The following is a 12,323-nucleotide window of genomic DNA, read 5'->3' as shown; positions in this document are numbered from 1 at the left end:
CTCTGCACACTGGTGTTTGTACATCTAAGAAAGACCCTAGTCTAGAGGGAAGAGATCACTCAGTAACATGAGCTTGTCCCTTCCTGTGTCGAGTCCCGACCGTCCTGTCCAACAAGGCACAGAGCAGCTCCAGGCTCCGGAGGACACGGAAGGGCCCGTGGGAAGGTCACACACAAGCCTTTCAACGAGCCATTCTTCTACAGTACTGACCACGAAGCAAGAAGGAGAGGATGTGGTACGTGCCTGACTGCAGGATTAAGATGTTTGCACGTGGTGTAGGGTAAGCATTGGATCACAAGGTCAGTTTGAACTGCAAGGTTAGCAGTTTAAACCCACCAACTGCTCCTCGGAAACCCTCAACTGGGCTGACATGTGTCAGAAGCGACTGGACAGCACTTGACAATCAATGCGTTGTGAGGATGTGCAGTCCCCTTTCAGGGGTAACTTCTGAGTCAGAACTAAAAAAGTACAGTCCCCTCTGTCCCAGAGCTCTGCTCCCCAAGGGACATTTACTATTGCTGAGAGCAGACTGTGGACTCCCAGGAGTCATCCCTGGTCAGAGTGAACACCTGGCGGGAGGCCACATGGATGGGCGAAGCCATTTCAGAGAACAAGGCTCAGTCTCAGACGAGCATGTGGAGCAAAACAAGATTCTGTGCAAGATGTGTGGATGTTTGTGAGGGAGAGGAGGCTGCAGGGGCCTGTGATCCAGGTGAGATGACAGAGTTAGCTGCATTTCCACACGGGACGCCTTGTGGAGGGTGATTTTGTGTCGAGAACGCCAGCAAAGACCACCAAGGTGACAACAGCCAACAACAACATACTAGCTGGGATTTGCTGAACACAAAAGTCAGAGAGAAAACCAAGGCACAGACGTAATGAACACAGGGCCTTCGCTTGGCCGACAGGACTGAAGGTGAACAGCTGGATGCAGCTGCTGCAGTGATACCTTCCCGGCGGCTGAGGGAACCGCCAGGGCTCAGGGTCACCGTCGGCCATCACCTGGGAGCATCTCCCCAGCAGCAGCAGCAGCGTGTGAACTGGGACTGAGCCCCCGTGAAGTGACAACTCTTCAGGGGAGAGGGAGGGAGGGCTGGGAAGTGGGGGCCTGGGGGGCAGGAAGACTCCTCCAAGACAGGTGGTGTAGGCTGCTGAACCCCACAACCACCCACACACTGCTGCCCTACACAGAACATGTCCCAGACCCAGGAGACAGGTGGCAACCCGGACTCAACAAAGTGACAGGCCAGGCAGGGAAGGGTGCCCCAGGGCTAGCTACAAAAGGTGTCTTCCTCTCATTTTATTTGATACATTTTCACAGAAACATGGTATTATTTACAAATATACAGGTAAGAGACTGCTGGTCAAAAATCCTAAACTGAAAATGTCATCAAAAGTTAATGTACAAAAGTCATCACTTGTCAAGGGATCCAGGGGGCACCTGGGGCAGTTTCTGAGACGGTCTGGACAGTCGTGAGCGTCGGCTCTTCTGGTTCCGTCACTGCACACAGTGGCCAAGTCCGTGCTGGTGGCGTCCTGGGCTCAGGAGGCGCTGGTCTGTAGGTTTTTGGACGCTGCAAGCATGGCTCTCACTTTGGCCATAAGGTCCTGTAAGGCAGGGAGGGAGGATGTGTGGACACAGGAGTGAGCGCCCTGGGATTAGGGCTTCCTGCTATCCCACGCGCTGAGTGGGGAGAGGGGGCGCTCTGATGGGGTGGACAGTGTCTCAGAGCTGGGAGGAGATGGACTGGCCAGCCTGGCTAGTTCCACTCACACCTGGGCCCTGGGCCCAAAGCTGTGCCTTCTGTGAATTCCTGAGATGACAGGTAGTGGAGGACAAGAGGCCACCCACACACTCTTCCTCCTCACCTGAGTTATTTTGCTTTGCACGGAGGAGACGATCGCTGACGAGATCTGCCCGTCTTTTTCCTGAGAGACTCCCCTGTGCGACAAACAGTCAGGGGTCAGGGAAGTGCTGCACACGGATGTGGCGACAAGACACACAAAGAAACACCCAACACCTAGCACCCTGCGTCCTAGAAACCCAGCGTCACAATCCCACATTTCATTCTTACGTTTAGGTGACTCAACTTCTTAATACTGTGTAAACACAGCCTAAAGCAGACTATCTTCTATAAACAAAACACCTTGGAGGAGCACAGAAGAAAAGAGGTGCCTTGTGGCGGGTGGCCAGCCCGCTCTGGGGACTGCTGAGGCTGTCTGAGCCCACCAGGCCCTCCCTGCTCGGTGACGTGGCTGAGGGCCCATGCCGCTTCACGTTTTAACGACGATGTCACAACTGGTAATGCAGTGGGGGTTAATCATTGGGCTGTGAACCAAAAAGTTGGTGGTTCAAACTCACTAGTCTCTCCATAAGAGAAAGACCATAAATTCATGTCTTCTCCATATATATTAGTTTAGGAAACCCTCTGGGGCGGGGGGGTCTACTCTGTCTACAGGTCCCTATGAATCAGAAACAACTCAACATCAGTGGGCTTGGTGGGATTTTTTTTGGGGTCAAATAGTCAACAGTGAATGATCTGAGATCAGCCAGGATTTCTGCTGCTCTCCAGCAAGTCCATGTGTAACTCCTTCCTCTAGGCATGAGTACCTGCCGCACTAAGAAGTATGTGTACACGTGACAGGAAGTCTGGCCTGCTGGGAGACAGAGCCCCGAGCTTACCTGGAACGCTCCTGGCTGGAGCCCCGGCTCTCCACAGGAGAGATGCTGGCTGAGTGTGCCGACGTCCCATGTGCCGACTGCTTGCCTGGGGACGCTGACTGAGACCTGGCCTTGGACTTGGTCCGTGACCGTGACCGCCTCTTCTTCTTCTTCTCATGGGGGCTTCTGCAGGAGAGAGATACACCCATGAGAGAACAGGACGGGTGCTGAGAAGGTGTGAGCAAGCCCAAGCTGGAGGTGTGTGTCAGAGATGTTTCCAATGACAAGCTCAGAGTTTCTCCATTGATCCCCTTTAGATTGTCCACGAGGGCCAGTCACAAAGCACTGCTATGAAATTAGAAGTCTTTATCAAACGAAGTCTCCAACTGCAGTTTCTCCACACAATCCCCACCCAGGTCTCCACTCCTGAAACGTGGGGCTTCCATCTCTCTGCCCTTCCTTAAAGAACTCTGAGCTCTTCAGTTTATACCACATCAAAATGGCAGTTTTGGAAGCCCTGAGGGGCTCAAATTGGGTTTCTTATCCATGGACCCCAAAGAATGAGCAGGAGCCTTGTGATGGACAAACGTTTGACACAACTTTCCTGACCTCTCCCTCACCAACATGCTTTTCCATTTTAAAACTCTTTCCTAATAGACTCCTAGGCTCCCAAGTTCATCCTGGTCCTTCAGCAAAATTTATCACTATGACCCCTTGGGAATCATAAAAAAAGTTGTCATAACCTTCTGAGCTGACCTCTCCGCTCTGAAATGAAGTGGCCCAGCAAATCTCCTCAGCAGTCACTGTTTAGATTGGACCTTTTAGTGAAGGCCCCCTAAGGAGACTACTGGACTGACTGCTAACCACAAGGTCAGTGGTTCAGAGCCAGCAGCCGCACCTTGGGAACCCTACACGGGGTTGCTGTGAGAACCAAGTTGGTGGCACTTCACACCAACAAGGAGCCTGAGACACATGCATGGTCTGGAACACACCAGCACGTGTGAACTGGGAGCCAGCCGGCAGTGCTTTCACTCACCCTGGTGGATTTATGTGTGTTGTATTCAGTCACCTCGTCTTCTCTGTGGAAGATGCCTCGGTCCCTACTCACACACAGTCCCTGGTAATTACAGCTTTACTAGCCCTTGATGGACATTGAAATACACAAGCTAAGGGACCCGCTGCTGTCTCTGGACTCATTTGGGTGGATTTACTGAGGATGGACAAACAGTTCAGCGTCTTCCCTAAGGGAAGCCTGTACAGTGTCCCTCACATAGAACTATGCGACTTCGTGTCCCGTCCTCTCTCCTCTCCCTCCCTTAAAACACCTTCTCATTATTGTTGTCTCAATGAAAGAAATGCTCAGTTCAAAATGGTATCTGAGTCCCCTCCAGGTTCACTGCTTCTTGCTTTACAAATCACATCCCTTTAAAATACACGATGTTGTAAAGACACATAGCAACTCTGTACAGGGTTTCTGAGGAGCTGCTCAGGGGTTTGAACTGCCTACCTTGTGGTTAGCAGTCCAATGCTTACCCTACAGCACCACACCAGGATTCAGAATAAAGGTAAAGAAAAAAAAAAAAAGTAGAGTGCACTTCAGTCCAAACAATGCAAGTCCCAAGTCTAGCTAAGTCTCGGTGGTCCCTCCCGGAATGAATCACAGTAGGGTCCTCATTCTCAACTGCAGACCAGGACCCCGTACAAACCCTGAAAAGCCTGTGTGGAAGAAATGGGCTCACCGCTCATTTTCCCGGATGGAGACCCACCTCACACGCTACTCCTTGGGAACTCCATACAGAGTTGCTATGGGTCAGCAGCAAGCTGACAGCACTCAACAACCACAACCCTGACTCTGTTCCAGAAAGTTCCTTCGATGCTGCTCTTAGTCAGTAGTCTCCCTCCCCCAGGCACCGAGGTAACCACCTCTCCTGCACAAACTCCTTCCTCAAACACAGAACCCCACACGGTGCACTCCTGTCCCATCCGACAGGACGGTCTGTACTGAGAAGTGTGGACATGATGCACAAGAATGCCCTCTATGAAGATGCCGGGCTGCTCGTCCATTCTCCTGTAACAAACACTCAAGTCATTTCCAACTTTGGAAACTGCACAGTTTCTGTGGTCAAATGCCTAGACACAGATCTTCTAGGTCACCTGGGGCAGTGTACCGTTACCTCCCCAGGACTGCCACATGTCTTAGTCCACACCCCCAACAAAGGCAGCAGAGTTTCGGGTGCTCTGCATCTATGGTTATATTGTTGTGAATAAGTGCTATTGAGTCAGAGCCGACCCATACATAATGACCCTGTGTGAGGCTTCTGGAAGTGGCTGGTGGGTCTGAAGTACCTACTCTGTGGCTTGAAGCCCAGTGCTGATCCACGAGCGGCAAATCAGGACTTCAACACTTGGCAGGTTTAACTTGCATCTTCCTGAAAGTCTTGTCAAAGTTTAAACCAGAAACCAGGCCCACTGCTAAGGCGTCCCTTTTCCCTCACCATGGGTTTCTGAGACGATCGTTGAGTGTTTACGGAGCCTCATCGCTCTCCCTCGGAGTGAACAGTTCAGCATGTAGTTCACAGTGTTGCCAGAGCTTAGCTGACTTCTTTAGTGAGACGTTGTCTCAAGTCATCTGCGTATTCCTTCATTTACTTTACCTGTCTTTAATCTGTTTTCTATTTTTATTTTGTGGGTGCTTTATATAAGGCCTATGTTACAGTTATGGATTGTAAATCTTTTCTCTTGTCTGGGGCTTGCCCGTTTGTTGTCTCAACTGTGACTTTTGAGAAGTTTTAAATTTCAATGAAGTCTAACTTAGTGTTCTTTCACGGCAGGATTTTCTAGTTGTTACATTTAGGTCTGCAACTCACCTGCACTGCACTTTGTGGATGGTGCACGGTTATTTTGGGGTTTGGTGTGTTATCACGTTTTGAAGCCACGCAGTTCCTTGCCTTGCCTGGCTGCTCTGGTGCCTTTGTAGGGTCTTCGTCAGGACCCGCGGTGGTGGCCTCACTAGGACTCAGTCGGACTCCTGCTGTTGGTTCTTTAACAGGCTGTTTGGGATCTTCTGGGTCTGCGGCATTTCTACTTGAGCTTTAGGTTCCTCTCTACTGACTTCAAGAGAAGATTCTGGGAATTCCAAATGGAAATAATCCACCTGGAGGGGAGTGGACAGCTGCCCAGCACCAAGTCCTGTAATCCAGGAACACGGCGCTCTCGCCACAATTTCTCTTTGTTCACTGTAGGGAGGTGTGGCTCCTATTTGTTAAATTCACCCCTGAACAATTTGTTGATTTTGATACTGTGAGGAATGCTGCTCCTTTTGTCCATGTTTCTAGGCAAGTGTAGATCGGTACAGTGGCTACGCCCTCTTGATTGCTTACTGCAAAGTACATAGTTCAAATCCACCAGCAGCTCCGTGGGACAAAGACATGGCAGCCTGCTCCCACAGACATTTAGTGTCTTGGAAACCCTGTGGGTCAGTTCTACCATGAGTTCTGCTACAGTGCCCATAGGGTCACGTGGCATTGGGTAGTAAATACACTGTAGAACTACTGACCCTTTTCTTGCCTTCTTGATAAATTCCTTTTTTAGTTCTGGCAGGCGTGTTGTTGTAAACTGCGTAGGATTTTACCCAATTATGTAAAAAGGTTAGGGGTTCTGTATCAACTTGACCACGCCAGTGTGTTTATTCCCATGGCGACAAAATCCCAATCAATTAGATGGGTGCTTCCGTGGGGATGTGGCCTGCTCCCAATAGAATGGACACACAGAAAAGCTTCTCTCTCTTCTTGGGGGGACTCGGGACTCTGTAACTGTAAGCCATTTCCTTACTTCCTTGACAATAAACTTATACATATGCTTCATTGGTTTTGCTTCTCTAGAAAACTCGGCCTAACCCCACTCTGGTACCACACGTCTTAGGTCAGGAATAAGCACATCCCAATTAGTGTCTGGAAATCCTGGCCTCGTCAAGGTGACACAAAACCTTAAGCATTACACTTCTTCATCTTTACGCCCTGCCTTGGTGGCAAGCCGTTATTAAAGATTTGATGGGTACCACAAGGACATTTTTGCAAGAGAATTGCGTTCTTGTTTTGGATCCACGGGTGCGCATCAGGGAAACTGTCATTGAAGACTGCAATTTACTTTTCAGTGGTTTAGTAAAAACAAACTACAACTGAGTCCACAAAGTAAAAAAAAAGAAAAATCTGTATTTGTTGAGAGAGCAAGACACAGCAACGGTGGCAGAGGTGAGCGCGTGGTGAGCTGAGGTACAGATGACATGCGTAGAGCCTTCCAGTACTGCTTTCCTAAAGCTTTCCTGTCGGCTGACGGTTCTTCCCACTCACAAGTCAGTAACCACTTCATGGAAATGGCCACCTCCACGAACCCTCCCCACCAAGGTCAAGGGGCCATGCATAAAGTAGTCACAGGACATTGGACTTGGAGCAAGGAGACAGGACGGTGGGAGAGTACATTTTGACTGCCGGGTTAACCTAATTCCAGGGCTAATAAAACCTGCTTTGCTGATGGGTGGACCCTGCCAAGTTAGCCAGTCTATAGCTCTGGGAACCAGGGTCACGGGTTTGAATTCCGTTTCTCAGTGGGGTCCTGCAGGTGGTGGTGCCCTCGCCTGGTTAGAAGGCACTCACTGACTCTCCATTCAAGTGTCGTCCTCTCCGGTGACATCCTTTAATGCAAAGGTTAATTGGAGGGCAAGGCAAGAACTCTTCTCTGAAGAGAGATCTTTTGCTGCCCAGAATCCATTTTGAGATCATGCCCTTTCCATACACCAAAGGCGATAATGACTTTCAAATGCTAAACAATTACTTGCTAAGGAAGAACGTAAGTCTACAGTGGATTTCAATTTTCACATTACAGCAGAACCGCCACATGTCTGGGAAGAGAGGGCCAAGAAACAGAACGTAATTTGTATGTTGTTGTTGTGATTCATGAGGGGACTTCAAAAATAAAATGAAAAGATAATGGAATTTTCTCACCAACTTTCTGAAGCCCCCTTATATACAGAATGAGTATGGTGGGTAGAAGACCTTGGTCAAGTTTAGCTAGCTTTGAGTCCACAACAACAATTGGTTTAGGACAAAGAGAGTACCATTGACTGGTTCCTGGAATCTATTGTCTAACTGGCCTGATCACACATTCCCTCTTTCGAGTACCCGTCCACAATTGCTCCCGGATGTGCATTCCAAGGAGCGCACCGCTGGCCTGAAGCCTGGGGGTGGGTCAGCCTGCACCCAGCCGTGCAGTCCGCATACGGAGCAACCAACTCTGCTTGTTGGGACCCGACAGACAGGCCTGTCCCCAGTCCAGAGCTACCCCAGTACCATGAATGGAAGCAGCACGGCACCCCTGGAGCCGAGGCGGAAGTAGGCATGGGCCAGCTTCCATTCAGGGGACAGACCAGCTCTATGTGCTCACCTCACAGCTATGACAGTGGCTATGGCCACCCACCCACTCTGCCCGTGTGGTGGCTGACGTGATCCACGGGGTGTGCCTCCTGCCTCCCTGCTTCACAGCCCACACTGTTTGCTACAAGGCCAGCAGAGCAGAGGTGGCACAGGGCTCCTTGAGTGTCCAGCTCAGCGGCCCATCTTGTCATCACAGAAGCATGACCACACACAAACCTTGTGCAGGGACATCTCAGAGGTGCCCCCGGCTCCCAGAGATGAGAAAGGGGATGGTGCCACTAGACTGCACAAGATGAGGAGTCTGAGGTAACAGTACATGTGCAGTCTGAGGGTGTACATGATGGGTCTCTGAAGTGCACAGAGCAGGACATGTGAAGTGAGCAGAGGCTGCTGGGAAAATGGCGCCTACAAACTAGCTTGACACAGAGTCAGCCCAGACCTTCAGTGAAGCACAACAAAATGAGGTGTGCGTACGGGCCTCCTTCCACACTGAGCCCTCAGGTCTACCTGGAGCGCGTCCGCTTCCGGCTGACCCCAGGGCTGTTGCTCACACGATAGGCAGTGGGGACGCTCCTCTCCTCCCGGCGCCGCTCCGGAGAGTGTGCCCTTCTTCTCGGGGACCTGGACCGCGACCTGGACAGAGGCGGGGGTGGGTGGGGTATTAGTGCCAATCACGTGACAATTCCCACAATCTCAGTGCCCTGTGGAGTAGCAGGTTACGAGCTGGCCTGCCATTAACAAGGTCAGCAGTTTGAGTCCACCAGCAGCGCTGTAGGATCAAGATGCAGCAGTCTGCTCCCGTGAAGCCTGACAGCTTTGGAAACCCTCAGGAGCTGGCATTGATGCTATGACAGTGGTTTCGTTTCGGTTGAAGGTGACAAGGTGACAAGATTTTCAGGTTCTTGTCCCTGGTGTGCCTGAAGCGTCTGTGCTGCCAAGCATGACACAGCACAGGTGGGTCAGGCCCAACACATAGGGCCCTTCATTTTGTTGCAGTGGTCACTTAGTAAAACCACTGTTGTGGATGACCTCCAATTCACAGAAATGTGGGGGATAAACAAACAACAAAATCCCCTTTCTATTTCCATGACAACCTGCTAGAAACCAGTAGAAAGTACTGGGACTCTGCCCTTAAAAGCCCCTCAAAAAACCACAGTAGGCTGTTGCAAAGGCCAGCTGGTCAGCGGGCTCCCCACGCTTTGGTGGAACCAGTTGCACCCCAGAGTGAAGAGCGCCCACGAGCAGCGCTGCTGGCCTTTAACAAATTGGATTCCACAGACATTTCCTAAGATTAGAAAAGACATCACAAAGGTGAGTCAGGAGACACCTTGGCGTCTGCCAAGCTTTCCCTATTCTTGCCTGCCCAGCGTGGAGGACCAGAACGCAATGTGCTAGCACCCAAGTCCAGAAACAGAGCGTCTCATGGAAAAGTCACATGTCACTGGGAACCTGGAGACATCAGGATGGAGCTCATCCGGGAAGAAGGAAAGCTGTTATTGGGCTTTTCACACTGCCCCACAGCGCAGTGGACACGGGAGCTCTGCTTTCTAACCGGCCATCCACACCCTGTGTCTAACAGGGACCTGCGTGGAAAGGTCTCAAGCATTTCTGAGTAATCGTAATGGTCTGCTTTCAAGTAAAGGCAGGGTCAGAGTGTTTTCAACACTACAGTTCCAGAAGTCGTGTCTTCAACGATAGAGACTGCTGTTATAGAGAACTTCTCTGTGTCTCATCCCATGACCACCTCTTCACCATGTCCCTACTCCACATGGGGCTGCATCCGCTGTAGGTGACACGACACAGTCGCTTGGGCTCTAACAACTGAGAGGGACCTGAATGTCGTCTATGGCTCTGTAAGACTTTGCTAACAGGTTGCTACCATCTGAGGGATGGCTGTTGTTGATGGGACATCACCTGCCCAGAACTACCGTGCTCACATTAGCTCTCTGAGGACTCCCACCTGGAGCACTGGCAGCAATACCTGGTTTGCTGTTATCCATGGGAGGGAGACAACAGCTATGCAGCACACATGACCCCATTCTGCTGGTTTCTCCATGGGGGGGACACACAGAGTTATACAGCACACGTTGACCCTATTCTGCCGACTTGAACTCTTGGGGAGTACTGAGTATAAATGTGAGAAAAGTTTCGATTCACCCCCAGCTCCCACCTCCTCTTCCCCAAAGTTCAAGTACGAACACAGAGTGAATGTCTACGAGGCAGTATCACTTTCCCATCTATGTTCTCTGTATTTGAGGGGCTTTTACACTGATGAAATTCAGATATACAAAGATATACACTGGACTAGCTCTGAAGAGAGACTGAGATGTCTCTTAAACACGAACCAATATCAAAGTTAACCTTGAGTGTTACAAGTTCAGTTAAAAATATATTAGCCATTAAAATAAAAATGTGATGCTAGGCAGTTGAACAGTAACTACGTAAGTTATTTCTTAAGGCAATTCATTCCACTGACGCAGAGAATGAACCTCATGGGATGTAAAAATACAAATGAAACACAAAACCACTTACCCTTTAAAGACTTTCTAAGAGTAATCCACCCATAAAATTTGGGGTTACTATTTAGACATACATCCTATATAAATAAAAATTCATAATGATATTAAAAGGTTTTCTAAAGGGGAACTTTCTACATTTTTAGAGACAATTTTGCAACTGAACATCTCAAAGAAATCAGATTTCAATTGAAGTATCTACCAAAAACCTAAAAAAAAAAAAGGCCACATTTTACTTGGAGCTGGCAATGGTCCTTAAAAATAATCACTTCAGCTGTCTCAGGCCCAAGAAACCAGTTCCTTTGTGTCTTACACTGACAAAGATACTAAAAAAGTTAAAATTTTAGTGTCTGCACTATATCATTCTACCAGAAAGGGCAGAGAAAAATTTATGAGAGCATCATTAGCTATTTAAACATTTTGGTGAAATGTCTCTCTCCTTTTCTGTCTCACCTCCGCCCCCCGACTTTCAGTGTGGCAACTTTTCTTAACCTTTTGCAATAATGATCCTATGCATTAATTCTCCTTTTGTGACTAATTTCACTCAACATAATGTCTTCAAAGTTCACCCATTTTATGTGGTGGCTTGCAGCTTCCTTATTATTCTTCAAGGTTGCATAATATTCCATTTTGTGTGTATGTACCAAAGTTTGTTTACCTAGTCGTCCAATGATGGGCACTCAGGCTGTCTCCATCTTTTTGCTATTGTGAATAGTGTTGCTATGAACATTGGTATGCATATATCTACTTGTGTTCTGGCTCGTTTTTCTTGTGGGTAAATACCAAATAGAGGAATTGCTGGATCAAATGGTATTTCAATTTTCAACCTTCTGAGAAAGCGCCATATTGTTTTTTAGAGAGGCTGGACCATTTTGCAGTCCCACCAGCAATGCAGGAGTGTCCAGTTTCTCTACATCCCCGCCAGCATTTGTTGTCCTCTACTTTTTTGATCTTTGCTGTATTGTTGGTGTGAGATGATATCTCATTGTTGTTTTGATTTGCATCTCTCTAATGGCTAGTGATCGTGAACATTTCTTCATATGTTTGTTGGCTGCTCGGATCTCCTCCTTGGTGAAGTGTCGGTTCATGTCCTATGCACATTTTTTAACTGGGTTATTTGTCTTTTTCTTGTAGAGGTGTTGTAGGTATCTATACATTTGAGAAACGAGTCCCTTGTCTGATGTGTCATTGCAAAAAGATGTTTTCCCATTCTGTGGGTTCCCTTTTTACTCTTCTGGTGAAGTCTTTTGATGCACTGTTTTTAATTTTTAGTTATGTCCCTATCATCTAGTTTATCTACTTTTGTTTGTATAATTTTCAAAATGTTTGGTAGTCTGTGTAAGCCCTATACATCTGTCCCTATTTTTTCACTGACAGACTTCATAAATCTGGGATTCAAATTTAGGTGTTTAATCCATGCTGAGTTGGTTTTTGCATAGGGCGTGAGGTAAAGGTCCTTTCCATCTTTTGCGTATCGCTTTCCAGTTCTGCCAGCACCATCTGTTGAAGAGACTATCTCCTCCCATGCGGTATATTTAGGTACTTTGTCGAAAACCAGTTGGCTGTGTGTGGATGGATGAATTCCTGGATGGTCAATTCTGCTTCACTGACCAATGTATCTTTCATTGTACCAGCACCAAGCTGTTTTGACCACTGGAGACGTGTAATTAATTTTGAAATCAGGGAGTGAGAAGCTTCTGACCTTGTTCTTCTTAA

At 48.5% G+C, this 12,323-nt stretch overlaps 1 protein-coding gene across 1 annotated transcript in view; it reads right to left on the bottom strand.

The window, feature by feature from the left end:
- Positions 1-1,542: 1,542 nt before the first annotated feature.
- Positions 1,543-12,323, bottom strand: part of SFSWAP (splicing factor, suppressor of white-apricot homolog (Drosophila)) — a 91,690-nt gene continuing 80,909 nt past the window's right edge. Inside the window, exons 16-19 of the mRNA XM_006874063.1 lie at positions 8,599-8,724; positions 2,684-2,848; positions 1,870-1,942; positions 1,543-1,608 (exon numbers count right to left, since the gene is read on the bottom strand). Coding sequence (XP_006874125.1) covers positions 1,543-1,608; positions 1,870-1,942; positions 2,684-2,848; positions 8,599-8,724 — 430 coding nt within the window. The remainder of the gene's footprint in view (positions 1,609-1,869; positions 1,943-2,683; positions 2,849-8,598; positions 8,725-12,323) is intronic.

The sequence above is a fragment of the Chrysochloris asiatica genome, unplaced genomic scaffold (genome assembly GCF_000296735.1).
Source record: "Chrysochloris asiatica unplaced genomic scaffold, ChrAsi1.0 scaffold00261, whole genome shotgun sequence".
In the NCBI taxonomy this organism is placed as follows: Eukaryota; Metazoa; Chordata; class Mammalia; order Afrosoricida; family Chrysochloridae; genus Chrysochloris; species Chrysochloris asiatica.
Note: the sequence above shows the minus strand (reverse complement) of the source record. Positions and strands in the feature narration are given on the sequence as shown.